This window comes from Podarcis raffonei, chromosome 11 (assembly GCF_027172205.1).
Source record: "Podarcis raffonei isolate rPodRaf1 chromosome 11, rPodRaf1.pri, whole genome shotgun sequence".
Classification (NCBI taxonomy): Eukaryota; Metazoa; Chordata; class Lepidosauria; order Squamata; family Lacertidae; genus Podarcis; species Podarcis raffonei.
Genome location: NC_070612.1, coordinates 37,015,235 through 37,042,572, shown reverse-complemented (window position 1 = coordinate 37,042,572; position 27,338 = coordinate 37,015,235). Strand labels below are relative to the sequence as shown.

The window sequence follows — 27,338 nt, the reverse complement described above, 5'->3', positions numbered from 1 at the left end:
TTGGCCACCTCATGAGAAGACTCCCTGGAAAAGACCCTGATCTTGGGAAAGATGGAGGGCACAAGGAGAAGGGGACGACAGAGGACGAGATGGTTGGATAGTGTTCTCGAAGCTACAAACATGAGCCTGACCAAACTGCGGGAGGTGGTGGAAGACAGGAGTGCCTGGCATGCTATGGTCCATGGGGTCACGAAGAGTTGACTAAACAACAAACCAAGTTGGGGCAAAAGCTGTGAAAATACCACAGGAGCACTGTAGGAATTATGGAAATCAGCAGCAATAGTTTCTGGCTGTTTAATCTGTATCTGTGAGTTGCGCAGTTGTCAGCTATTTAACTGCCCACTATAGCTATGCCTATAACAGCAGCTTGATGTGCAGACATCAGCTGATAAGTGTTGATGCTGTGAAAAGCTTAACAATTTCTGTACATCAAACTGCTGCAGGGGGCACAAGACGATTTTAGCTTTGATAAGGTTATGAAGAATATGCAGTCTGTTCTTGGTGGCAAGACTCCTGGGCTTTTCTAATACTGCAGGATTTGTTTGTGCTTTCCTTGCAACAGGTTTTCTAGCACATTCAAGCTAGATATGAACCCCTTTGGGAAAACAACAGTGAATTGATGCTGCCTTCTACAGAGGGGAGCGGGGAACCGATCTTTTTCGTTTAGTGAGAATTGATCGCCGGTATTTAGCTGCGAAAGGCGTGTGCTTTTGGGAGGCGTCTGTGGAAAATGTGACAATGAAGAGACCCTGACTCCGCTCAAGACGACTGCAACCGCTGAATTGGAGGGGAGGGCGAGATGGGCTGAGGAGTGGGCAGAGCACACAGGCGCGATGGCTGCAGCCTGGTGCGCCCACCCACGGTGAGTGACAGGTGACAGGCAGAGCCCCTATATATGCTGCCGAGGGCACCCGTGCACAATCCTCGCTGCCATGGAAGACACGTTCAACCCGGACAGCCTTGCCGTCGGACCCAACTTATCCGGCATCGCGATTCCCGGGTGGAACTTGAACCTTTCGTCCCACGGGGCTACTCTGGGGCAGCCTAGCGCGCGGACCCTGTCGGCGGGCGCGATCCTGCTGCTGGCGCTGGTGGGCAACGGCTTGCTCTTGCACAGGCTGCGCTGCGGAGGTTGCTGCTGCGGAGCCCGCTTCGGACGGCGGCGCAAGATGGATTTCCTGCTGGCGCACTTGGCCATCGCCGACCTCTACGGGTGCGGGCTGGTGCTGCTCTCCCAGCTTCCGCCGGCCGACGTGGAGCCGGGGCAAGCGGCGTGGCCTGCAGGGGACGCCACTTGCCGCCTCCTGTGGCTCCTGCAAGGCTCCGGGCTGCTGGCGCCCTCGCACATGCTCGTCCTGATCGCGATCGAGCGACACCACATGGTGACGGGCCCCGCGCACCCGCCGCTCTCTTTCTTGCCCGCCCGGGGCGCTTTGGCTGCGCTGGGCTGGCTGCTGGCGCTGCTGCTCGCCTTGCCGCAAGCCTTCGTCTATCGGCTGGCGCCTCCCGAGGCCGGGGGCCGTTGCCTCAGCATCTTCGCGCAGCGGCCCCGCTGGCACGGCCAGACCTACGCCGTGTACTGGGCTGTCGCGGGCTTCGTGGCGCCCGCCTGCCTCCTGGGCGGGACCTGCGGCCGCATCCTCAGCGCGCTCGGCGGCGCACCCGGCGCCAAGGACGACTACGACGACGCCGAGCCGTCGCGGGGGGCAGCGGGCAGTGCGGAGCTTCCCGGCGCCTCCGCCGCTCCTCGCCCGCCTCCGCCGCTCTTGCTGCGGCTGCTGCCCGTCGCCAAGTGCGCGCTTCCCTCGCCGCCTGCGCCGCGGAGCCTGCCCCGCGCGCGGGCCCGGGCGCTGCAGCTAACGCTGGCGCTGGCCACGCTGTTCGCGCTCTGCGGCTTCCCGCGCTTTCTCCTGGAGCTCGCCTTGGCCTTCGCCTCCTCCGAGGGCGGCGACGAAGCGCGGGCGGCCCTGGGGAGCATCATGGCGGCCACCAACAGCGCCCTCAACCCCTACGTGTGCCTCTTGTTCCACAGCCACGGCCCGTGGGCGCGGCGCCTCCAGCGCAGGCTGTGCCGCTGCCCCGACGGGCAGCCCCGACGGCGGGCTCGCCACCGGCATCGCCCGCCGCCGCCGCAAGCGGCTGTTGAGCGCCCTGGACGCTGGCTGTGCCCTTGCCAGACCAAGCCGCCCACCGTCTCCACGGTCGTCCACCTCGAGGAGGGTGAGAAGCCGCTCTCCGCCGCTTGCGAAAGCGGCTTCTAAACAGTTTCTTGTGGGATTGCAGGCACTGAACGTTTTTGCAGTATCCCCAGGACATTGTCAACAACTATTTTTGACTCATTTAACCCGGATATTCCTGGGGAAACCCGACGTTTAACACCTACACACCCCACGACCTCTGTTACCGCAATCCCTTGGGGATGTCTCAGCAGCCGATTTGCCATATCTGGCCTGGGAAGTACCCAAGGAGGAAGACAAAAAGGCAAAAGAGAACTGACAAATTATTTTAACGCTCACCTCAAGCACACTAGGTGCTCTTTTCCTGTGGGCTGCTCACTTGCTCAAATCTGGGAGACTCCCATCTTAACACCGGAAGTCTGAGGGCTACTGCCTACTCCAGTGTGGAAAACGCACTCTGCACTTGCTCAAGAACCTTAATTAATACTTCACACTTGACGGCGCTGACCCATTACGGAAATTTGGCTGTGAATCTGGAGCCCTTGTGACCCTTGCTTAGTTTAATCGATTATGAAGCCATGACCCTCTGTCAAATCAAGGAATCCCAGAAGGGCCAGGAAATTCTATTTGACCATTTCAGATATAGCTGCTATTTTAAGCCCTTGCTGGGAATGTAGGGACTTGTTTCCAAGTAAATGGGCTTAGCTTGGACATGGTAACAGCCAAATGTTTTAAACTTCCTGAAGTTTTGTTCAATTCATTGCACTCCATAACTTATGACAGGACTTGCACAATGTGGTTTTAGCACAATCATTTTGTTAGGTTTGTCAACAACGGGGTTCTGCATAATCTGTTGCTTTCACCCATCACAGCAATTTTCAGGTGTGTTATTTTCAAATTCCATTGCCACAGATTTTGTCCCTTTTCAAGAGAAAGGGGCAAAAATTAGGACTGCTTTTGCTATGCAAACTGACCGTATATACTGCCTTTCTTAATTTTGTCATATTCCACACAATCAGTGCAAGTGAACTTAATATTAGACATTTTGTATATGAAGCATATGGTAATTGTCTTTTCTGTTCAGTACAATTGGTCTAATTAGCATATAAGCTGTAATGAAAGCTGCCAGTGACCTGTGGGCAGAGGTTGAGAAAAATCAGCTGGTACAAAATGTAACTTGCAAAACTGAAAGGCTTTTAAGAATGCTTTATGCAAATGTAGTTCCTTTCTAAGTGGGCATTAGTGGCAAGTATGCAAAAATATGTGGTCTTGTAACAGTTGCAAATAAATGTCATATATAAGTACCCCTGACTGATAATCTACAATTGCAGTAGTTTCTAAAGGAGTATAATTACTTTCACCTTTGATAGTTAATATTCTGTTCTCTTTTCTCACATAATAGTAGAGTTCATTCCAGCAGGTGGATTTTATTTTTTGCACAATTTGCTCTAGAAAATAGCACAAGGAGTTGATAATATGTCTATGTTCTGGGTACTCCACTCCCTTTTCACATAAAAAGTCTGTTTCTCAGTAAAAAGGTTGAAGCTTTTGTACAGTTGGTCCCTTGCACACTATATAAAATGATATTTGGGTGTGCATGGGTTCAATTAAGGAAATTAGCATTTATAAACAAATAATGAACCCAACAATTCCAGGACAAGCAAGGATGTATGCACAGGATACATGTAAGCAAATTGTAATAGAACAGAGAGTGAAATAAAATGAAATGCAACAAGTGCTTGTCTGAACACAGCCCAAGCTGTTTATTAATGCTGAAATGAATTCCAGCATCCTGTCCTATTGCTCCCTTCAGAGGCAGCATTGCTTAAAGCAGTAATAGCCCAGTGTCCCACTAGCTTTCGTTTGGGAAAAAACACAAAGATGTTGTGTAGCTTGTGTAACAAAAGATTAAAAAGTAGGAGCACACAAAGAAGGGGCACTTCATCATTAACCCATGACAGAAGTTCTGTTGTTCAGGATTTCCAAGCCATCTGCGACAGGAGCTGGTGGTGCTGTCTGCAGTTTGCAGGGGAATGTTAGCCTCAAATGCAAGCATTTTCTGAGAGTAATGGGGGTATATTTCTGCAGCAGGATAAGGCAAAACTCCTTTTCCCTTTTCCTTCAGAGTCCCCCCCCCAAACTCTGCAATTCTAGGATTCCTGCTGAAACCATTTAATGCTAGGAGAGGAGTTTGGGGCTGTTGTTTTTAATTTCATAAGGCAATCTCAAATGTGTAGCATACGGGCAGCCAATAAAGTTCTTACAGCAAGGGTGTTATATGCTGATGCTAGGCTGCTCCATTCACGAACTGGCCACTGTATTCTGCTCCAGCTGCAGCTTCCAGATCAACCTCAGCCTCCACATGTAGGTCTTGGAGGCTATCGAGCACAGGTTCATAGCAGGATATTTTTGTTTAATCTTATTTTAATGTACAAACTAAAACACTTCTGCTTGTCTGGGGAGTTCCCAAAGTAGATATATAAAAAACCCCACTACCTTGTTTTTGGATGGCTCCTTTTTGCTTGCAAACTGATAGGCAATGGGACCACTCATGTTCAGCATTTGAGGGAAATATGATGATATCTGTATACACAAATACCACCTTTCTTCGTTTTAAACTTCTCAGTTCCAATACATTGGGGTTTGGTGGGGGCAGGGAAAGAAACTAGTTTTTCCCACTGCGCTAGAGAGAAGATCCAGATTATTCTGAGTTTCTTCTTATTCTTTGCCCTTGCATTTGCTTGGAGGAAAGGGTACTAGCTGTGTGTGTGTGTGTGTGTGTGTGTGTGTGTGTGTGTGTGTAATGGAAAGGACAACTGTTGCTAGGGAGATTTAACATATTTGAGTAGCAAAAATCTGCATGCAAATCTCTTGGATATTTAGACCAAATGAAACAACATATGCTGCTCACACTTAAAGTGCAAATGCAAGCCGTGTTGGTGTACCCAGACAAGTATCTGGAGTGTGTTGCATGAAGGTTAAACAATACTTAAAAGGTTTATGCAATACAGTAAAAGAAAACAGCGGTTTTTAATAGCTTCAAGCCCTTAAAAGAATAAGAAGGAAGTGTAGATGAATCTAGCATTACCCTTCTCTGGAGCAGCAGAAAACAACCTTTCTCCCATAGAATCATAGAGTTGGAAGAGACCACAAGGGCCATCGAGTCCAACCCCCTGCCAAGCAGGAAACACCATCAGAGCACTCCTGACATATGGTTGTCAAGCCTCTGCTTAAAGACCTCCAAAGAAGGAGACTCCACTACACTCCTTGGCAGCAAATTCCACTGTCGAACAGCTCTTACTGTCAGGAAGTTCTTCCTAATGTTTAGGTGGAATCTTCTTTCTTGTAGTTTGGATCCATTGCTCCGTGTCTGCTTACAATGTTAACCACCACCATAATACTAACTTCATTCGGCGGGTGTGTGTGTGTGTGTGTGTGTGTGTTAAAAAACCCACTTGTAAATTGCTACGCAAACCATTAACCCAAAGGAATTCAAGACCATATCTTACAATCATTAGTCACAAATGGCATCAGTATGGTGGGGACCTAAAATTGCATGTATCTCTTTTGTGTTCAGTAGTAACTGAGGGCATTGCCAGACTCGCTGTTTTGTGGGAGGAATTCAAATGCATACCAGAACTTCAGGTTTCTACATTTAAGGTGGGTTAAAGCGTTATGTTGCTCTTGTGCAACAAATCCACTTTTTAAAAAACTCAAGACTCTTTGTGGTTTTAAAGTGACAGAAAAATGCACCGAAAAGTGGAGGGTGAACAAATGATTCCATGTAAACATAACCACAAGCAAAATGGAGGATGAATGCTCAATAAAGACTAGTATAATCTAACCTTTCTATAAGCTTTGTGCAAACAAATTAGGATGAATGCAAATGGATCACCTGGAGGGAGCCTGAACAGATGTGCTTGCCCTTGTTCAGCCCTAAACTCTTAATACTGCACTTTGAAATGTGTTCTGACCAAGAAAAATCCAGTTAGAACACGACCTCACTCACAAAATGAATACTTTAACTATGGCAAGAATACGGTAGCTTACAAAGTATCCTGTGGATGCTGTTGGACTCCAATTCCCATCATCCCTGACTATGAACCATATTGGTTGGGGCTGATGGGATGTGGTGTTCAATAACATATGGAAGCTCAAAGGTTAGCCACTCCAGTTAGAGCACTGCAAATCCTATACTTGCTATTCCAAGTATGGTAATACAAATGTGTATAGTGCTTTCAGAGTGTTTTACATGCATCTAATAGTTATCCTTACAACACTGTATGGTAAGCCACCGATTATTCCCCATATTGCATGCAACAGCGGAGAAAGAGTGGCTTGTCTAAGGCACCTAGTAAGTTCATGTCAGTGACAAGAATGAAACCTGAGAATTCCTAATTCACAGCTAAGTCCTAGCCACTACAGTATATACTTTTCCACCTGAAAAAGTATAGTCTTGGGGCTAGTGCAGATGTAATAAGCAGCTTTTGCTTCTGTTTTCTGTTGACTGCTTTTTATTGCTTTGTCCAAAACCAAAACTCTGATTAATCTTAACAAAGGTTTAGGGAAACAAGCAAATTCTCCTGCTCCAACCCTGTCAGGGCTTAGTTCTTAGGGAGAGGCTGGGGTAGCCCTGTCTGCTCCTGCAACTAGGTGAAAAGCAGACTGAAGTCAAGGTATAGACCATGCCAAAGCACAATAAAAGCAGTCCATCAACAAGCCTAGCTCTAAAGGCAGGATCTAAGTAGAAGCCAGCAACAGAGGACATTGGTCAAAAGGCATGGCAGAATAGACAAGGTGGTTCAAAAGAGTTGCTAGATTTCAATATGTGCTGTTCTAGCAGCTTCTATAGTCTGGTCTCCCACACTTCACCCAAGACCCCTTACTATGAGTTGCTCTGTAATTTTGGACTATCAGACATGTACTTTTTTGGTAGGTAGATGGCCAAACATGGACTTTCTGGGCTCTATGCTCTCCAGGGCTGGGAGATGGTTCAGTCTCCCCCTCTAAAGGGGGATGAGTTGGGAACCCACCTCACGAGTCCTTCTGGAGCAATCTCTGGACACAGGCATGGTGAGACTTCCCCTGGATGTTAAGGGCTTCTTAGCAGTGCTAGAGATGGTGGAGGGGTGGCGGTTTCCATTTATTCTCTAGGGTATCTTTTGCTCAGGGGCTTTGCTGGCAGAATACTTTTCCAAGTCTTGGCAGGGCCCAGTGTGATATCACATTCACAAAATGCAGCTTGACTTTGGTTGGTTTCTTTGAACCATAGTTGAGACTAAACACCATTTGCTGAGGTTTGAACATAATGGTAAACTGTGGTTAAAAATGGAAGGAAAAGATTTTGATATCCCCTTTGTGGCTGTGCCAGAGGAGAAGGGAGATGGGAAGTGCAGACAAGGCTCATGCTAACAACCATAATTTAACATGTCCCAATAAGGCCATTATATCAACATCCATGTTAATCACAGGTCACTTAGCAGGGATTCTTAACCAGAGTTGAAATCAGGTTCTGAAGCTGGCTAGCAAATCCTGGTTAACAGGCAACTGGGGCTAGCTAGTATTTATAGCTTAGCAGAGTGGATTTGTGTCAGGAAACGGGAGGGACGAGGATAGCATCTGACCCCACGTCCCATTTCAGTATCTGTTGCAGTAAGAGGTGACTGCTTATTGCACCAACACTGCCTCTTTACATTTAGGAGCAGATTGTCCATTCTCACTTTCTGAGGACATTTCACACAATTGTCTTCTCTTTAATCCATCTTTCAATTGCATCCTCGTACTTCTTTGGGTCCTTCTTCCAGTTCTGGTGCCACCTCAGGTTAGCTAAGGTATCAGAATAGTTTTGTCCTAAACTTTGTTTCCAGTTGATAAACTCCTGTTTGTTGTACTGTTCAACAGAGGCAGAGACTTTGGGATAATCAACGATGGAGTAGAGTTTTTTGTTCAAATACTGTGTGATCTCTGGAAACTTGGTTGCTACGTTTGTTAGTTCATCTGGATCGGCAGAGAGATCTGCAACAAAGAACGATTAAGACAAATTAATGAGTCTGAACTTGAAAAAAGGAGTAGCGCAGCACTGGAGCATTTGTTTGGCATGCAGAAAGTCTCCCAATTTCAATCCCCAGTATTCATTTTATTATTATTATTTTGCTTTTATATCTCAGGTTTCCTCAAAGGAGCTCAAGGTGGTGTACATGGCTCTCCCATCTTCACATTATCCTCACAACAAAGCTGTGAAGTAGGTGAGGTTAAGAGATGGTGCCTAGCCCAAGGTCACCCAGCAAGATTCCTATCTGAGAAGGGATTTGAACCCTGGTCTCCCACATCTTAGTCCAACACCCTAATGGCTACACTACCCTAGTGTAGGTTGGGCTAGGAAAGCCCCCTGCCAGCCTATACAGAACAGGAGAAGGGAAACTTTCATCTGAAGGACCATACTGTGTTAGATACTGGAGGTGCTACATAGCTTCATCTTCCTTGAAATCCCCTTTTAAAGCCACCTGGGTTGGCAGCCATCACTACACCTCACAGAAACAAATTCCATTAACTATGTGCTGCATGGAAAAATACTCCTTTCCCTCCCCTCGAAACTCTCACCATTCAGCTTTATTGGATAGTCCCAAGTTCTAGTTTTATGAGAGGAAGAAAAACGTCCTCCACTTTCTCAACAACATGCATGCTTTTATATACCTCTCTCATGTGCCACTTTACTCACCTTAAACAAACAAACAAACAAACCCCCCAAACCCTCAAATGTCATTACTCCTCATAGGTGAGTTGCTCCCTTGATGATTTTGGTAATGTACCCAGGCCTAGACTACAGCGTGGCACCTTTTTGGACCTTAACCTCTTTGGGTGCCTAGTCATCTGACCACATTGTCCAATTTGAGAGGAAGGAACCATAGTTCAGTGGTCAAATTCAAACACAGGTTTATGGGTTTAAGCAGACTGGGCTATGCGCAGTTGAGACATTAAAGAAACAACTGTCTCAGACTTTGGCCAGTGATTCTAGTGTCTTCAGACTGCACATTTGGTGTTTCCAACAGTGCAGTGCATTGACTGCAGAACTGTGTTTTGATTTAACTGTCATATTTGTTTGTACAAACTTGCGTTGTTGCAAAGGAGGGTGCTGATCCTTATGAAGAATGGGATGCTAATTACTATCACTACTACTTTACTACACTGCTTCTCTGCTCTTCTGGTGAACCATACAAGACATGATGCAGCAACAATTAATCATACATCTGGTAGTTTGTGTTGCTTCAAGACAGGAGCTACATAGTTCTGCTAATGCAACACTGATTTGCGCCTCCCTATGATACTCGTGCGTGGCGCTGTGGGTTAAACCACAGAGCCTAGGACTTGCTGATCAGAAGGTCGGCGGTTTGAATCCCCGCGATGGGGTGAGCTCCCGTTGCTCGGTCACTGCTCCTGCCAACCTAGCAGTTCGAAAGCGCATCAAAGTGCAAATAAATAGGTACCGCTTTGGCGGAAAGGTAAATGGCATTTCCGTGTGCTGCTCTGGTTCGCCAGAAGCAGCTTAGTCATGCTGGCCACATGACCCGGAAGCTGGCTCCCTCGGCCAATAAAGCGAGATGAGCGCCGCAACCCCTGTCGGCCACGACTGGACCTAATGGTCAGGGGTCCCTTTACCTTTAACTTATGATACTCGTGCGGACCAGAACAGAGGATCAGACTGTACATTAATCAAGTAGCAAACGTACCAAACAGCTGAGGAGATACTGAACGACCATCTGAGTATGCTATGTATTTCCATCTGTCAGTTCTCAGCATGTAGGTTGAAGAATTCACATTGCAGCCATGGAATTCACTCAGAATCCAAGTAGGATGTTGCTTTCTAGTTGGGACTTTATATTCTGCCTGTTTCAATACCAGGGGCATCAGTGAATATCCACTGAGATTTTTTGGTATGGGTATTCCAGCAACATCTGAAATTGAAATTGTGACTTAAGTCAATTTCTTTTTAAAATTTGGTATTTACATTATTTAAAAAGAATTAAACATAATTAAAAGAAAAGGCAGAAATATATAAAACCAACAAGGAAATAAATTATATACTATGTCAACCATTGCAACTTGTCCTTTGCCCCTTATAGTGATATTTCTGATCCTCTTATCTTTGCATTTATATTAAGTCCAAGATGCCTCTTACATTTTCTTACTGCAGAATTAATACTAGCTACCTAGGGAAATTATTTCCACAAAACTTCAGTTCTGTTCTAACCATTAGCAGTTTATTTGTTACTTTTAAGCAACTCATATGCGGTGCAAAAGAGACAGATAGAGAGATTTTAAAGTCACTGAAATTAAACCTAACATCTTTCTGAACTAAGGGTGGCATCTAATTGCAGTGTCCTGTTTGTACAAATAAGACTTACCCTTCCTTCTCCCTGAAGCCCGTCCCCCGCATCTGCCGAATTTAAACAACGTTTAAGATGGAAGTACAACACCATAGGTTGCATCCAGTGCTGTCACTGCACAAAGGGAACAGACATCCACTTGTGCAATGGAACTTCCTGTCCCTTACCATCCCTGCATATCCTCAAAAACATGCTTCAGAGGGCTGAGGAATTTTTTTTGAGTGAATTTTTTTTGGGGGGGTGTCTGTGGTGTACTACAAAGAGAAATACAGGATGGCAAAATCTGCTATAGGAATAAAAGTCTGTTTGTGCCATGTTGGATACAACACCACACTTTTAAGGGAAATTGTTAAGATGTGACACGTACATGTACAGAAACAAACTGTAAAATCAAATGGTAAGGCACACAGACAGACTATATTCCTATCTACTACAGATAAGGTCAGAGCTTACTTCATCAGTTGGCGTGTCTGAGAAAATAACATTAATCATTTGTTTGTTACTCACCTAAATAAATTAATCATTTTTTTTTATTTTGTATTTTTTAAATATTCTGAATACAGGAAGGAAGAAGCAGGAGAGAACATATGGAGAATGAGAGCACAGGAAGGACGGTGATTTAAAAATACAAACTTCAAGAAGAGAGAGGGGGGGAAATTAAGACAGTTGGAACAAGAAGGTAGGGGCTGAGATTTGATTAAGAGACTGTGTGACTCATTCATTAGTAATGTTAAACTAAAGTCTCTAGTTAGAATATAGGGTTTGAACTAAAAGTACTAACTATTTTCCAGGAGTGGAGAAATCCCCAACTTCTTGGCAACCTTTCAGTGATTCCTTCATAAGAGCTCACCTATTCAGAAGGCTTTGCCCTCACTCTAAATTGACCCAACTTTCCCTCTGTAATACTGTCATGTCAAATACAGTTAACTAGGAAGCATGGCCATCTTATCATGTTCACAGTGTGATTCCCAATTGGTTAGGATCGCCCATGTGACCGGCCCAGGAAGCATCACCCTCACACTCATTAATTTTATGCTGCTGCACTTCCATAAAACTGTACCATGTGCCTTCAGACAATGCCAGGGTAAGCGAATTAGCTTTGTTTCTCTCAGTAAAATCAAATTGGCTATGCAATATTACAAGATCATCCTATTTACTAAATGACCCCTATACAAATGAATACATTTTTGTTCCTACAAACTTTCCCAGTTGGATAAATTGTTCTTTACTGTGGGTGTCTACTTTGCTAGGGTCTCAGTACTGTTTTTAATGTACTTGCTGTTTTGGTGTTTTTAAGTGTTGTTAATACTCTTATGTGTAAATGGTTGTTCAGAAGGCAATGAATAAATCAAAGATGATGATGATAATAGGTGGGATAACTCAGGTCACTGATCCAGGTAGCAATGATCCCAGTTTCACATTGATTTCTTGACCTCAGCGATGTCACATAGCTAAATCTAACAAGTTTCTTAGTGTCTTGACAACATTCAGGTCACTATGCGGCCTATGATTAGTCTAGGATTGCCTGTGTGATTAGTCTAGGAAGAAGAAGCAGTACTCAGAAATTTGGTGGGAAGGAAATCAAGCTGCAGCAGACAGAACAACCAACAGCAACAAACATGGCTGTAAAAAGGCAAATATTCCCACAATTAAAAGGGTTTCTTTTCTCCAGGAAATACTTCTCATCCTTCCCGCAAATGGGACACTTTTGACGCAGAAACGGAAATAAGGCAGAATACATTTCCACATTCCAGGTGTTTATAATTTCAGAAGGATTTTGAGAGCCTCATTTCATTCATTATTTTTATTCATTATTTCATTCAAATATTTTCCCCATTATTAAAACATCCAGTAATATCTCATTTTGGAAATGACTGGGGATCTGCTGAAACCTTCACACCCACCTGCCTAAATATATAACCCGTTACATGTCCTTTGAGCACACTATTTATTTATTTTTAAGTGTGCTTTTTATATCTGTGCAGAGCAGTGCAAGTATCATTCTGGCCATGTGTGCATGAAACAAGAGTGGCCTTGGTTCACATGTGGACAAAAATAAACTATTCATATACACTAACATTAAATCAAAGGAGGTGAAACTGACTGGGGCATCTCCAAATTTTGGCTTTATTGATCAGTGTTGGATCCTTTAAATGTCCCTTCTTTGCAAGCTGAGCAGTAAATCACAACATGGTGTAGGCATGTTGGGGAAGTTATCTGACAGTAGTGACACTATGGTTGCTAGTCAGCCATGCTTTAAAACCAGGGGTGGCTAACCTGTGCTCTTCCAGACATTCTTGGACTCCAACTCCCACCGGCCTCAACCAGCATCACCAAAGGTAAGGGATGATGGGAGTTGTAGTCCAGCGACTTCTAGACAGTCCCAAGTGAGCTGCTTGTGCTTTTAAGCCATCTCCTGCAATCATATGTTAGCAAAGGGGATGGTTTTAAATATTTGTTTATCCCTGCCGGTCATAAGAAGTGAGCTTGCTATTCCAACAGAAATATTGCTTACCGAGCATGGTAGGGTAGATATCCACAAGGGACACCACATTGGGGATGAATTGCAGCTTAATATTCGGTCCCATTATAAGGAGAGGAACATGGGAGCTTGCTTCGTACATGCTCATTTTGTAAAACTGCCTGTGTTCCATGGCAAGTTCTCCGTGATCTGCAGTGAATACGACAAGAGTCCTTCTGAGTAGTCCTGTGTCATTTAGAGCAGAAATTATCTCACCTGCAACAAAATATAAGGGAGGGTTAATACACAAACATCAAAATATTCATTAAACATTGACATGAATAAAAATAGTTTTTAGATGTCACAAGGAGGTAGCTCTTCTGCCAGTGCAATGAAAGCACTAGATCACGTTGCCTGTGTTCTCATTTATACAGAAGCCGTTGCTGTTTCAAGGATTCCAAAGAAAAGTCCTCTGGGAGGATGGAGAGAAGCTGATTATGGGAGATCATGAGGAGCAGTTTATTTTCTCCTTGAGAACTCTGAATAAGTGTCTTCCGCAGCTAAATATCAGCATGCACAACTGTGGCTTCCATACTTCCAGAAATCTCCATCCGAAATGCTGCATTTTGCTAATCTGTTGCTAAACACCCACAGTTATCCACTTTTAGAAGCTCACATTTATGTCTGCCATACAGATCTCAAAGTATGCTTTAATAGTCTGAAACTTGCAAGAGTTTTTAAAACTGCACTGAAAGATGAGTCTGAATCCCATTTAAGGTGGTGCACAAGCTCAGATACAAGATTTAGGTCACAATCCTATACAGTACATACTTAAATGGGTGTAGTTGGGGGGGCAGGGAGGGGCAGCTACCCCCCCATAATAAATAAAAATCAATAAAATACATAGCAAACAGGTTCTGCCCCACTCCCAACAAAAGGCCTGCCCCTCTTAACAAAAGGTCAGCCCCCACAACAAAAAATCCTGGCTATGCCCATGCATACTTATTTGGGTGTAAGCTCTACTGAACACAATGGGACTTGCTTCTGAGTAAGTGTACCTAGGATTTGATTCGTTGTAGTTCTCTTGAATTTACCTCTTGAATTCATCCAGTGTTTATTAGGAAACTGTCAAATTTACCCTGAATTTCTACATACACTAAGGGTTTTCAAAGAAGTTACAATTACAGGCAAGGATTGTAATAACTGATCAGTAAGCCCAAAACATGGAGATTTTCCATACTGCCCATATATCATTAAAGAGACAGCAAGGCACCAAAATTTTACCCAAAGAAAACGCTTGACCTAAGCTTCTTCTTGCTTCTGTTCTCCATCTCTCTCATTACACTTAGGCTTTTAGGAATTAAAGCTGGAATTCTCAGAATGCCAAATTCTGCAGCAGATGGGAACAGCATTTCAGATGTGAAGCCAACATATAAAAAGAAGATTAATAATAATTGAGAGGATTCCTCACTCTACCTCACTGCAGTTTCAGTAGATGTTCCTAGACAATTTTTCTGCTCTTCTGGCAATAACAATATAAAAATGCTACAGTGTCAGAATTGATGTGCCTGAATATCCTTTCATTTCCAACCTCTTCCCCCAAGACAGCCGTCTCAGAATATTATTTCCATAAAGTACATGTCTTACATGTATTAAGCCACAGAGAACAAATACACCAGATTAATTACATTCCCTCCTATAGGCCGAGGGAGCCGGCGTTTGTCCACAGTCAGCTTCCAGGTCATGTGGCCAGAATGACTAAGCCGCTTCTGGTGAACCAGAGCAGCGCACGGAAACGCTGTTTACCTTCCTGCCGGAGTGGTACCTATTTATCTACTTGCACTCTGACGTACTTTTGAACTGCTAGGTGGACGAGCTGGGACCGAACAACGGGAGCTCATCCTGTCGCAGGGATTCAAGCCAGCAACCTTCTGATCAGCAAGCCCTCGGCTCTGTAGTTTAGACCACAGTGCCACCCATGTCCCTCAGATGTTTGGTACAGACATCTAAAACCAGGTTAATGTCATTTGTGTGGTGGTGGATGAGACCAGGTCTCAGAAAGATGTACATAGGGCAGAACCACATGAATTATGCCTTGTGTGACACATGCAAAGGCCCACCTGATCCTTTCCTCAAAGGAGTTGCAGAGTCATGCAGCTCAGATGTATCGGATGATATCCGGCCTGAATCAAGAGTAGACCCATTGAAATAAAGTTGGTCAAGTCCATTTATTTCAGTGGGTCTACTAAGTTTGACTTAATTGAATATCATCACAGTACAGAGCTACATTTGTAAACATAATTGCTTGGCTCACATAATACATTATTTGCATTAAGATTGCTGTGTACACTCCTGAGATTGTGTCCCGGCCTCTTACATTTTGCCACCTGAGGCAAAACAAGGAAGTGGCTACCCTTCGGCGCAGCTGTACCTTCCTCCGGCAAGATCTTGCAAGAGTTCTGTGAGATCTTGCTGGAAGAAGATGCAGCTGCGCAACCGCAGCAGTGGTGGCAGGGGTGGGGGCACCGCCCCGCAGGATTCTGCTGCCTGAGGCAGCTGCTTCAGCCTACCTCATGGCTGGACTGGTTCTAGTCCTGGCCTCTGCAACTGAAATGACGTTACCATAGTCCTTAATACATGAACTGAGACATATTGTTTTCTTCATGGATCAGATTCTAACCTTGTAGGCAGAGTATGATAGAAGTTTTATTAAATAATAGATTAAAGAAACCCCAACAGAAAACATCTAGTTGTTACTTTCTGGAAAAAATCTTTTTACGCGAAGCTTAGCTATGAAAAATATATAGGCTGCAGTTCTAAGACTTTGAATAATGCATAATTAGGACTGTAGCCTCTACATGGCTAGAATCAGGGAAGAAAACAATCTTTGCAGTAATTTTGTTGTTGTTTAGTTGTTTAGTCGTGTCCGACTCTTCGTGACCCCATGGACCAGAGCACGCCAGGCACTCCTGTCTTCCACTGCCTCCCGCAGTTTGGTCAGACTCATGTTTGTAACTTCGAGAACACTGTCCAACCATCTCGTCCTCTGTCGTCCCCTTCTTCTTGTGCCCTCCATCTTTCCCAACATCAGGATCTTTTCCAGGGAATCTTCTCTTCTCATGAGGTGGCTAGAGTATTGGAGCCTCAGCTTCACGATCTGTCCTTCCAGTGAGCACTCAGGGCTGATTTCCTTGAGAATGGATACGTTTGATCTTCTTGCAGTCCATGGGACTCTCAAGAGTCTCCTCCAGCACCATAATTCAAAAGCATCAATTCTTCGGCAATCAGCCTTCTTTATGGTCCAGTTCGCACTTCCATACATCACTACTGGGAAAACCATGGCTTTAGCTATACGGACCTTTGTTGGCAAGGTGATGTCTCTGCTTTTTAAGATGCTGTCTTGGTTTGCCATTGCCTTTCTCCCAAGGAGCAGGCGTCTTTTAATTTCATGACTGCTGTCACCATCTGCAGTGATCATGGAGCCCAAGAAAGTAAAATCTCTCACTGCCTCCATTTCTTCCCCTTCTATTTGCCAGGAGGTGATGGGCCCAGTGGCCATGATCTTGGTTTTTTTGATGTTGAGCTTCAGACCATATTTTGCACTCTCCTCTTTCACCCTCATTAAAAGGTTCTTTAATTCCTCCTCACTTTCTGCCATCAAGGTTGTGTCATCTGCATATCTGAGGTTGTTGATATTTCTTCTGGCGATCTTAATTCCGGCTTGGGATTCATCCAGCCCAGCCTTTCGCATGATGAATTCTGCATATAAGTTAAATAAGCAGGGAGACAATATACAGCCTTGCCGTACTCCTTTCCCAATTTTGAACCCATCAGTTGTTCCATATCCAGTTCTAACTGTAGCTTCTTGTCCCACATAGAGATTTCTCAGGAGACAGATGAGGTGATCAGGCACTCCCATTTCTTGAAGAACTTGCCATAGTTTGCTGTGGTCGACACAGTCAAAGGCTTTTGCATAGTCAATGAAGCAGTAATAGTATTGAGAAATACATTATGATATTAGTAAGATAATCAGGATATCACTTACCAAGCATTGCATCCGTTTCTGCACACATGGCATAATAATGTGCTCGGATATCTCTGATTTCTTTCTCCGTAAATTTCTCTGTGCAGTTCTTTGTATAAGAGGAATAGTAATCTACTGGGTGCATCTCTGAAAATGGAAGCCATTTTGGAATCTTGATGGCTTCGTATCTCACCTAGTAACAAAGTAAAAATGTTTTATTTTGTCAAAAGATAACTATTATCACCATCCAATTTGTCAGCAGCCCAAGGTAGACATACTGACTGAACATGAGGACTCCATGTTTTATAAATGAGGGGAGAAGAAGAGGGGAGGGCCCCATTGCGCAAGCAGAAGTCCTCAAACAGGGCTTGTGCTGACGTGACTTCTTAGGTGAATCCTGCCCAATGCATTATTTACAGAGCAGGACCAAAGTGCACAGTGCTTTACAGAGAACAAGAGCAGAGGATCCTGCCCTGAGGGGCGTGCAATCTGTAATATGACCCAGAGGAAGAGGAGGAAAATGGAGACAGGGATAACCAGATATATTCAGTTGCACATACTTAGGCATAGTTAGAGAATGCCATGAAGACTAGGGACTTGTGCCAAAAAGCTTTGCAGAGAAAGTGTGCTTGGAGGAAGGTGTCCAGGGTGGTATTCAATGAAGGGAAACACAAAGTACAGTTATTGAAATCAGTGGGCCTAACTTAGTCATGTTCACTAACTACAATGTATGTACTCAGGGAAAAACTTAGTCGAATACCACCTCCAATCTGCTTCTCAATAGGTTAGAACATTGGTGTAAGGAGAGAGTCCCTGACCCACTGCTGTTCTTATCAGAGATCTGTGCAGCAAAATGTAGCATGTGTTTAGAGGCAATACTCCAGACATTACCACTACACTTGGTGCTTTTTTCCTGCCTGTGCAATTCATTCAGGTAAAGAGTTGGATCTGCTACAGCCTGCTTCCATAAGGTTCAGTTAGATTTTAGGAGATTATCACAGCCTTCCACCGCAATGACTTCTTCTTTTGCAGCCAGCAGCTTCTTCCGGTTCCACTATCCCCTCCCTAAGCATCTACAAGAAAGACTTTTCCTAAAAAATTGAACGTGTGGTCTTCCCTTGCTCACCGCAGTGCCTGCGTCTAGGAACAAAGCCACACGTCTTAAAGATGGCTCCAGCTGATACCTTACAGACCATCTGCTTAGCAACATAGCATACTGTGAGACCATCATGTTGATGCACTGCTTTGAATTGATTCAGCAAATGAGAGAGCTTGATTCAGCGCTAAGCTTCATTCCAACCTAGAAAGGCCATTGCTGCAATCCCAAGAACCACACAATTAATTCTACGTGCCCGGCAGGACTTCCAATGAATGGTGCATACACATAAACATAATGGCAACCCAATATTCAAAGCAAAAGTCAAAGTGTGACATACTGCATAGAAACCCATGGCTCACAGAAAAGAACTCGTTTAGCAATCAAATCATTGCAATATATTAACTTGATAGCAATCCTCTGGAAGTGAATACCCAATTATTATTTTTGTAGAACGTGTATTCGAGTTCATGTTCACATTTAGGCTTCAATGTTAGTTGAAGCCGCTGATTTAACTACAGGGGTACCTCGGTTGTCAAACGTAATCTGTTCCGGAAGACCGTTCGACTTCTGAAATGTTCGACAACCAAGGTGCAATGGGCGGTCGGCCAATTCCATTGAGAAAATTGAGAAATGCACCTCGGAAGCTATTCGACTTCTGAGGCACGTTTGAAAATGGAAGAATTCACTTTCAGGTTTTCGGCATTCAAAAACCAAAATGTTTGGCTTCCGATGCGCTTGAAAACTGAGGTACCACTGTACTGCTACTGGGCAAATGTGTTCAAGTTAATTGTCATCAATGGAGACAATGTCACAGCTAGAGAAATGGACAGTGCTTATTGGTTGCTGTGAGGCAACAGCACAGGAGGTCTACCCTATTGCACTGCTTGGAAGCATGTGATTGGCTACTGTGAGAATCAGGATGCTGTAATTAAATGCATGTTTGGTTTGATCCAGCCAGGTTCTTGACTTCTTAGATGTTCACAGCTGTCCCCTCAGAAAACTCTGGAGCGAACAAAAGACTATTTTTTTCTGGCTCCAGTTCTTCCATGGAAAACAATATAACCAAACATTCACATGAAGCAATCCCGTGAACTAGTGCCCGAGATACTACAGCCAACTAGGTTTTGTATGAAAATGTAGTAAATAGATGCTTCAAGGAAATTCAGAATCCATACATACAACAGAAGATAAATATCATTGCAATAATCGCTTCCATAGTCAGCTCACAGGAATGGGGAAGCCACAGTACACAATATGTACCTGTAGATTGTACAATACACATTATGGTATACTCCAGAACATACCACCCATACTTCTCATTAGGCATTCCAACACATAAGTATGGGGTGGATCCTAGCAGAAGGCACATAACCAGGGCTTTTTTTCAGCCAGAACTCACTGGAACAGAGTTCGTACACCTCTCAGATGGGCACCATTGCCATTATAAGAGAACCAGGGTGAGTTCTGCCACCTCTTTTTCTAGAAAAATAACACTGCACATAACTTTCCTCCCATTGGGCCTCTCCTGTGCCAACAGTCAAAAGCCATCTCTACAGCTCATGCTGGCCATGAGGTTGTCCCTGCCACACAGAGGGATGAAAGGTGACCTGAGAAGAGTGAAGAAATTGGTTGCACTCGGTTCCCAAGCTAAGAACAACTGCATGTTCTCCCTAGTATAAGGATATTCAGGGACTAGAGCTAAGACAAAAATTCTAGCAGAGATCCTAGAAAACTGAATACAAGGTGTACACTATCTGAGGTTATTGTACTTCACTAGCTCAATACAGATCCCTTGGAGTGGACGACAACAGGAAAAAAGGAGTAATCAAGAAATCATTCAAACAGCTGAAATTCTAAGACATTGCAATGATGGAGACTAAAATTTAGCACTATTCTCATTACATATAAAAAAAGTAAACCATGCGCTGAAGATGCTTTTGTGGAGAAATGGTTGTTTCCTTTAAAACATTCTGCTGAATTACAGGGTTACACTGCCATTTAAGCAGTGGGAGCCATGGCAACCAGTCTGGAGAGTTTTGTGTGACCATTGTAAAAACAGAAGCTGGAAACAACTCAAATGGAATACAAATAAACAGGAAGAGCTGACTCCCCCTCACAGAAATAAACCATGTATGCCACCTTGAACTCCTTGGAGGAAATGTGGGATAGAAATGTAATACACAAATAAAATAAAGAGTATCTTTACATCACAAGCTTAAACTGGTTTTATTAGTCATTCTCAGGGCTTTTTTCCCCAGTCAGAACTCATTGGGACTCACTTCTCAGGTGGGCACCATTGCCATTCTAAGAGAACAAGGGAGGCGTTCATGGTGAGTTCCGGCACCATTTTTTTCTAGAAAAATAGCATGGGTCTTTCAATTTATCCAGGGAACTATGAGCATAGCGGTTTTTAACAGGAAGGAAGTAGGACTAGATATTCTGAAAAGAGAATTCTCAGCACTATCACCCTACTATAATTCCTGGGGGGCCAAGGAGATTACAGTTTAGTATAAAAACGTAAGTACATATCTGCTGTACTTGGTCACAGACAATCTGGCAACATAATAAAATACAGTCGTACCTTGGTTTTCGAATTTAATCCATTCTGGGAGTCCGTTCGACTCCCGAAATGGTTCAAAAACTAAGGCACGGCTTCCAATTGGCTGCAGGAGCTTCCTGCACTCAATCAGAAGCTGCAGAAGCTGCGTCGGATGTTCGGCTTCCAAAAAAGTTTGCAAACCGGAACACTCACTTCCGGGTTTGCAACGTTCGGGAGCCAATTTGTTCAACAACTAAGGTGTCCAACTACCAGGGTACCACTGAACTGCGGTTAATCTTTCATTTCAGATTTGAGTCACACAGCATTAGGAACATAGGAAGCTGCCCTATACTGAGTCAAGCCATTGGTCTACCTTGCTCAGTATTGTCTGCACTGATTGGTAGAGGTTCTCTGGGGTTTCAGGCAGGAACCTCTCCCAGTCCTACCAGGAGGTGCTGGGGACTTGAGACCCTCTGCCACTGAGCTACAGTCCTTCTGTAGGTTGAGGAATAAAATGCTCTAGAAATACAATTCTTTTTAAAAAACTTATATCAAGCTATATGCTAATATTTGCATACCCTCTGTAGCCAATAAGGAGATGTCCGAAATGTAGATGCCCCATAATTTTCTCCAGAGGAAGGTGAAGGATATGGATGTGGCAAGTTTAGCCCCAAGTAAAGAACAAAGGGTTGTGTCAAGTTGGTGGCTTTGTTTCTTAGCCAATCTGCAGCATCGTCGGTGGCCTTCCAATCTTTTTGCATGACTCTCACATAGGACTTGTTACCTACGAGTTCTGCCACAGGCCTGCCTTCTTGCTGAAGCAAAAAATCAACGCTTCTGGTCCAAGCCTCCACACGGTTACTGAAAATCAGAACAGTATTCAGTATATATACTATTTTCATGTAGATACAATCACAGGCATAGGGACGTGGGTGATGCTATGGGTTAAACCACAGAGCCTAGGGCTTGCCAATCAGAAGGTCGGCGGTTCGAATCCCTGTGACTGGGTGAGCTCCTGTTGCTCAGTCCCTGCTCCTGCCAACCTAGCAGTTTGAAACCACGAAGTGAAAGTAGATAAATAGGTACTGCTCCGGCGGGAAGGTAAACGGCATTTCCGTGCGCTGCTCTGGTTTTCCAGAAGCGGCTTAGTCATGCTGGCCACATGACCCGGAAACTGTACACTGGCTCCCTCGGCCAATAAAGCAAGTTGAGCGCTGCAACCCCAGAGTCGTCCGTGACTGGACCTAATGGTCAGGGATGCCTTTACCTTTACCTTTATAATCACAGACAAATTATCATTATGTTCACATTTCTGACTTGCCTGCCATTTGTATTCAGTGGTTTATGACATTAAATTTTAACTGGGTTTATAAAAAGATATTCATATCAGTTTGCCTTTGCAAATGATGTTCAAACATGGCCCAGCAGTAAGCCTTGTACCTGGCCACTTCTTTCTCTTCCTCTGCCTTTGCACGGCTGTAGCAACAAGCTGGGAAGTTAAATTTTGCTTGTTGTGACATTTAAAAACGGAGAAACCATGGCTAGGCTTAAGTAAACCAGGATTAGTGAAAACAAGTCAACTCAAGTCATACTGAAAACAAAACAGGTTTGACAACTAACTAATTTATATTAAACATGGTTTAGGGTTTGGCTGTAACAACAAACCATGGTTAATTTAAAATGGAAAGGGACATTTCTGATCTCTTCCAAGCGATGCTGGAGAAGGGGAGGCAGCCTCCCTCTTCTCCCCTTGCAACCCTCTGCATTTTCAACTCTCTGCAGCATGCACAATGGAAAAGTGAGAATATGAAACTTGAGCTTCAGTAAATAGGGCTAGACGTGTTAGAAGTGGAATGACACATCCAATTATTTTCTCCTTATGCAGCATAAAGAAACTATGACCCTCAGAAAGGTTGCCTACAAGTGGCTGCATTGTGAAGAAAAAGACTAGGCAGTAATATTTGTTCAAGAGCAAATGACTGCAGCTCTCCCAAGGTACTTAGTTCTTACAATAAACCCTTCTGAGAAGTTTGCTGCCTTTATAATGGATTTTGTAGCTCCCTGACAATAAGGACTTCTTTGAGCAATGATGAGGATTGTAGTTACAAAACTAAAATGTTTCGAGAAAGTGTTTTTTAAAAAATCATCTGAAAAAGTGCTACCAGTTTCATATACTTAATGGAACAAAAATTTGACAGGGGAACACATTTTACAGATGAGTGAACTGTCAGAACTTGAGGTTATTACAGAGAACACATCCATTTATGAGTAGGTTTACAGATAGCACAAAACAAAAAGTACTGTTTCAACTTAAAGTCTTAGGGCCTCAAAAGGGGTGTTGTCAGGATAAATGAAGTAAATACTGAAAAGCACTTTGTACATAGAAATGATAAAATAACAATTCAGTTTTAGCCAGGAGGCTTTCAATTAGCAGTAATCACGCCTCTGATTAACCAGTTTTAACCAGAGATAGGGTTTTCCCAATTGCTTACCTTAGTGAGTGATGCCCTGAAGTATAATCCAGTTTTCCATATTTCTGAGTATAGTAGCCATGTTTTTCCATGAGGTCCATCCACGTTGTGTGATTTGGATCTAAACCCTTGAAATTATTCCAAGATTCTGTTATGTGAGTGAAGAGGCCACTCCACATAGCTAAAACAAAAACAAGAAACACACCCATAATAGAATTGGTTGATGAATCATATAAAGCATATATAATCTGACTAAAACAAAGTATGCACAGCTTTCCTCTTGCATGTTTATTAGACACCTTTGGGCACCTGGCGAAAACGTTCCTCTTTAACCAGGTCTTGGACTGACTGACATCAGATGCCCTTTTGAATGTGTTGTGGAAGGGGGAGATTATTGGGTTCTCTTTGTTCTTATTTTTATTACATGTTTTGTGTTTTTTATATTGTAATTTTATGTTGTGAACCTCCCTGAGATCTATGGGCACATAGCGGAATACAAAATAAATAAATGTTTATGACTTCCACTGCAGCTAAAAGGCATGGGCAACCAGTGGCCTTCCAAATATCGTTGAAATACGATTCCCATCAGCCCCAGCCAATAGGACCAATGGTGAGGGATGATGGGAGTGGTAGTCCAGCAACTTCTGGAGGGCCGCAGGTTCCCTACCCCTGCCATAAAGCAAGAAGTTGTGGCTTCAAGAACCCATAGAGACTTTGATACTATATTTTTCTCACCCAACGTTGCAATGGCTCCAGGAGGCCAGAACTCGTTCAGCAGCATGAGGAATCTTCACAACCCCTCTGCCCTCTCCACTGTCTCTCCAATCACAAGAAAAATATTTTTATTATTAGTTCTACTTCGCCTTTTAAAGCAAGCCACTTACAATAAAAATATTAAAAGCAATACAATTCTCCCCAGGCTTTGATTACTTTGTATTCAGCAAGGAAAGAAACTTGAGAACTGCTACTGCCACTGTTTTCCGAACTACGAGTTGGAGTCAAATCTCCTAACTTCAGTCACACTATTGACAGGTTAATTCTCAGAAGCCATAATACAGTAAGAGGTGTGAAGAAATGGAAGCAGGTTTCTGCTAATGGATAAGCTCTCAGCTCTGACAATCCATGGAAGGGAGTGGGGAGAGGAGCCAGTGCTGGACTCAGTCTAGGTATCCTAACCATCTATTGAGGGTGGTCCATTCTGATCATCAGTGTGAAGAAAAAAGGAGGAGCATCAATAAATGTTGCAGTCCATTTAACCAATCTCAGTTAAGTGTTTGTTTAGAAGGGCTTTCCATTTTGTCTTCCCACTTCTAGGAAATGCCCAAGGCACCTAATACTAAAAATATGTGATTAACAAAATAAAAGAAAAAAGTAGAACAGACAGAGCAGCAAATAAAAATATCCATAAAAACAGAAAACAGCCAACTAATTGTCAAAATAAGGGGCTACAAAAATGATAATGGGGGGGAGGTCTCTCCCAAGGCAGGGAGTTCTTGTAACACAATCCCTAAAGAGTGTGCAAGGTGTATAAGTCATATAACTTATTCCTCTAGAAGAAGACAAGCCAATGAAGCCCACTGAGTGGCTTTGTGCAAGTCACTGTCATACCCAGCCTAGTTTCTCCACTTATAAAAGGGGTATGACAACAGGCTTAGTCCTAACTCACATGATGAATCTTCTAACATTGACCTTCAGCCACTCTGCACTTGGTAAATACAGGCAGCAACCCACTCCTAATGTCCCACAAGCATATTTATTTCCTTTTTAAAATATGCAAGTGATACTATGTCTATCCTGAAGGCCTGGCTCACAGACACTAAAAGGAACCAGAAGTTTCAAGTTGCCCAGGGGAAATCTTTTGAAGTTTAGCTATCATAAAGTAGTATTTAAATAGGTTCTACTCATGTATTTCTTGCTTGAGTATGATCTTACCTGCACGGGAAGGACAACATATTGGAGAATTGGTATAAGCATTAAGAAAGAGACTGCCATGTTTTCGCATGAAGTTCACAAAAGGCAAGTCTACTGTTTCATTTTTGGGGTGAAATGTCAGCCTTCCATCCTGCATGCAGCGGGGGGAAAACATTTTGAGAATTACTCTGGAAATTAATCAATGCAACATTAGAAACCACATTAAACAATGCAATGTTACAAATCACACTGTAAAAACCACATTCTACCAAAACACCCATTTCAGTGGTTCTGGATGCAATATATGTTTTCTAGGAACATGTCTTCACTGACAGGACACCAGCATGGTTTGAAATATATATTCCTACAAATACAGTGGTACCTCGGGTTACATATGCTTCAGGTTACATATGCTTCAGGTTACAGACTCCGCTAACCCAGAAATAATACCCCGGGTTAAGAACTTTGCTTCAGGATGAGAACAGAAATTGTGCGCCGACAGCGCAGCAGCAGCAGGAGGCCCCATTAGCTAAAGAGGTGCTTCAGGTTAAGAACAGTTTCAGGTTAAGAACGGACCTCCGGAACGAATTAAGTTCTTATCCCAAGGTACCACTGTATACATATTGACAACTGAAACATTTCAGTGAGAGGTACAATTAAGCAAGAACTGAACTATGTGATTTCCTTACTGTGATTTCAGTGAGACTTTGTGACCGGTTCCAAGTTTTTCCAGGAATGAACAACGGCATGAGAGCAGTGACTAATTGCTCAGAAGACTTTGTGTCATGTTGGTTAAGAGCAATTTTGGAGCTGGCCATTTGCAATAACGCAGGCAAAGAAGACAGTGTGATGTAGGGGCCGGACATAGGAAGTATGACAACGTGGGCAACCTTTCCACATCCCCCTCTCCCAATTTAAATCAGAAGAAGAAAGAACTCATTGCCAATGACCCATTTGCAAAGTAAATCCCTGTTCTGGAGCACCATTAGTGCTTCTGTACCTTTTATTTTTTCACTATTGAGCAAAACTTGCAAGCTGCTTCATGTTCACTCCCACATATTCACTTATGCTAGAGGTGTTATAACCCCTAGTGTACATAAAGCACTACTTGAATTGTTTCATATAATGTTCTCCTTTTTTCAGTACAATGCTAAATTGTTTTGTATAATGCTAAATTTTCCCCTCCTCTCCTATCACAGGCAGCACAGTCCGAATGCCATAATCTTGCAAAAAGTTACATCTAAAGTGCTGAAAGTTAACTTTCACTGTGTTAACTGAATTTCTTCCCAAAATAGGCGTGTGTAGGACTGCAACCCAAGTGTGACACAAGAACATGCTCTCCAATTATTAAGTGAAAGCTTAGCAACAAACGTCACTCTCAATACAAGCTCTTTTCGCATGGGGTTCTCTAGCATGTAAATGGCACCTCCAAGCGGGAAAAACAGCAGCTAGGCTCAAGCAGCAGGGAGATCAGGTCCACAGCAGCTGAGCCTGAAAGAGTAGATATTTTAATTTACACCATCCCGCCTCACATTCCTTCGCAAGCAGCAGCAGCATGACTGGAAAGAATTTGCTCTGGATAGTTTTGTTTTTGTTTTGAAAAAGTCAAATACTTACTAAGGAATCGCACATCACCATCACAATGTTAGGCTTCCCGCAGCTGCTGCAAGTGTAATCCTCGTTGAGCAGGGACCTCGCCTTCACTGCTCCCCCAAAAGCGAAGAGGACCAAGGCAACGAGGTGACTTGCAGAGGTTACATGATTTCTACCTTTCCCACCCATTTCGGCCAGATCAGGAGCTCAGCGGAGCCTCCATGCAGAGCTCCCTTCTCTGCCCCACCCTTCCCTTCACCCTGCCAGACGATCATGACGCGTCTCTTGAGCAACCGGGGTGGTGCATCTTGTGCCGTACCCGCTGACCCGTCCGGGAGCAAAAAGCTCACGAAGGGAAGGAGGGCAAGCGGACACCGTTCACAAACTCAGCCGCCGTGTCGCGGGAAACAGCGACTCTCATCATACATGTCGGTAAAGAAAGCGGGAGGAAATAATGTCAAAGGCCGCTGCAACGCGCCAGGGGAGAAATAAAGACGCACCCCCTTTTTTAACATACTTTTTTTAGGGAGGGCGGAAATAACCGCCAGATGGAGAACTACAATTCCCATAATGCAACGCCACCGGGAAGGGTTCCCTGTTGTCAGAGGACGCACATAGAGTTGCTTAGAGTTACCGTTCCAGTGTTAACTGGCGGGATCGCTGGTTGGCATTTTCCCCC

At 43.8% G+C, this 27,338-nt stretch overlaps 2 protein-coding genes across 6 annotated transcripts; one reads left to right on the top strand and one right to left on the bottom strand.

The window, feature by feature from the left end:
• The first annotated feature begins 322 nt into the window (after positions 1-322).
• Positions 323-13,722, top strand: GPR150 (G protein-coupled receptor 150). Of its 4 annotated transcripts, XR_008332700.1 has the most exons (3): positions 323-2,220; positions 11,125-11,240; positions 13,457-13,722. XR_008332700.1 is itself a non-coding variant. In XM_053408097.1 (2 exons), exons 1-2 carry the CDS (start codon positions 933-935, stop codon positions 11,157-11,159), a joined length of 1,323 nt encoding a protein of 440 aa, XP_053264072.1. In that variant the 5' UTR covers positions 323-932; the 3' UTR covers positions 11,160-12,228. The 4 variants fall into 4 exon arrangements, 1 of the variants encoding a protein (XP_053264072.1); XM_053408097.1 differs by lacking the exon at positions 13,457-13,722 and having other exon boundaries at positions 11,125-12,228; XR_008332701.1 differs by lacking the exon at positions 13,457-13,722 and having other exon boundaries at positions 2,112-3,059; positions 11,125-12,228.
• ARSK (arylsulfatase family member K) lies at positions 6,183-27,220 on the bottom strand. Of its 2 annotated transcripts, XM_053408094.1 has the most exons (8): positions 26,684-27,220; positions 25,088-25,217; positions 23,177-23,336; positions 21,263-21,545; positions 17,068-17,239; positions 13,077-13,298; positions 9,905-10,129; positions 6,183-8,192 (listed from the first exon to the last, which is right to left on the bottom strand). In XM_053408094.1, exons 1-8 carry the CDS (start codon positions 26,846-26,848, stop codon positions 7,912-7,914), a joined length of 1,638 nt encoding a protein of 545 aa, XP_053264069.1. In that variant the 5' UTR covers positions 26,849-27,220; the 3' UTR covers positions 6,183-7,911. The 2 variants fall into 2 exon arrangements, with proteins under 2 accessions (XP_053264069.1, XP_053264071.1); XM_053408096.1 differs by lacking the exon at positions 25,088-25,217 and having other exon boundaries at positions 26,684-26,781.
• Positions 27,221-27,338: the final 118 nt, after the last annotated feature.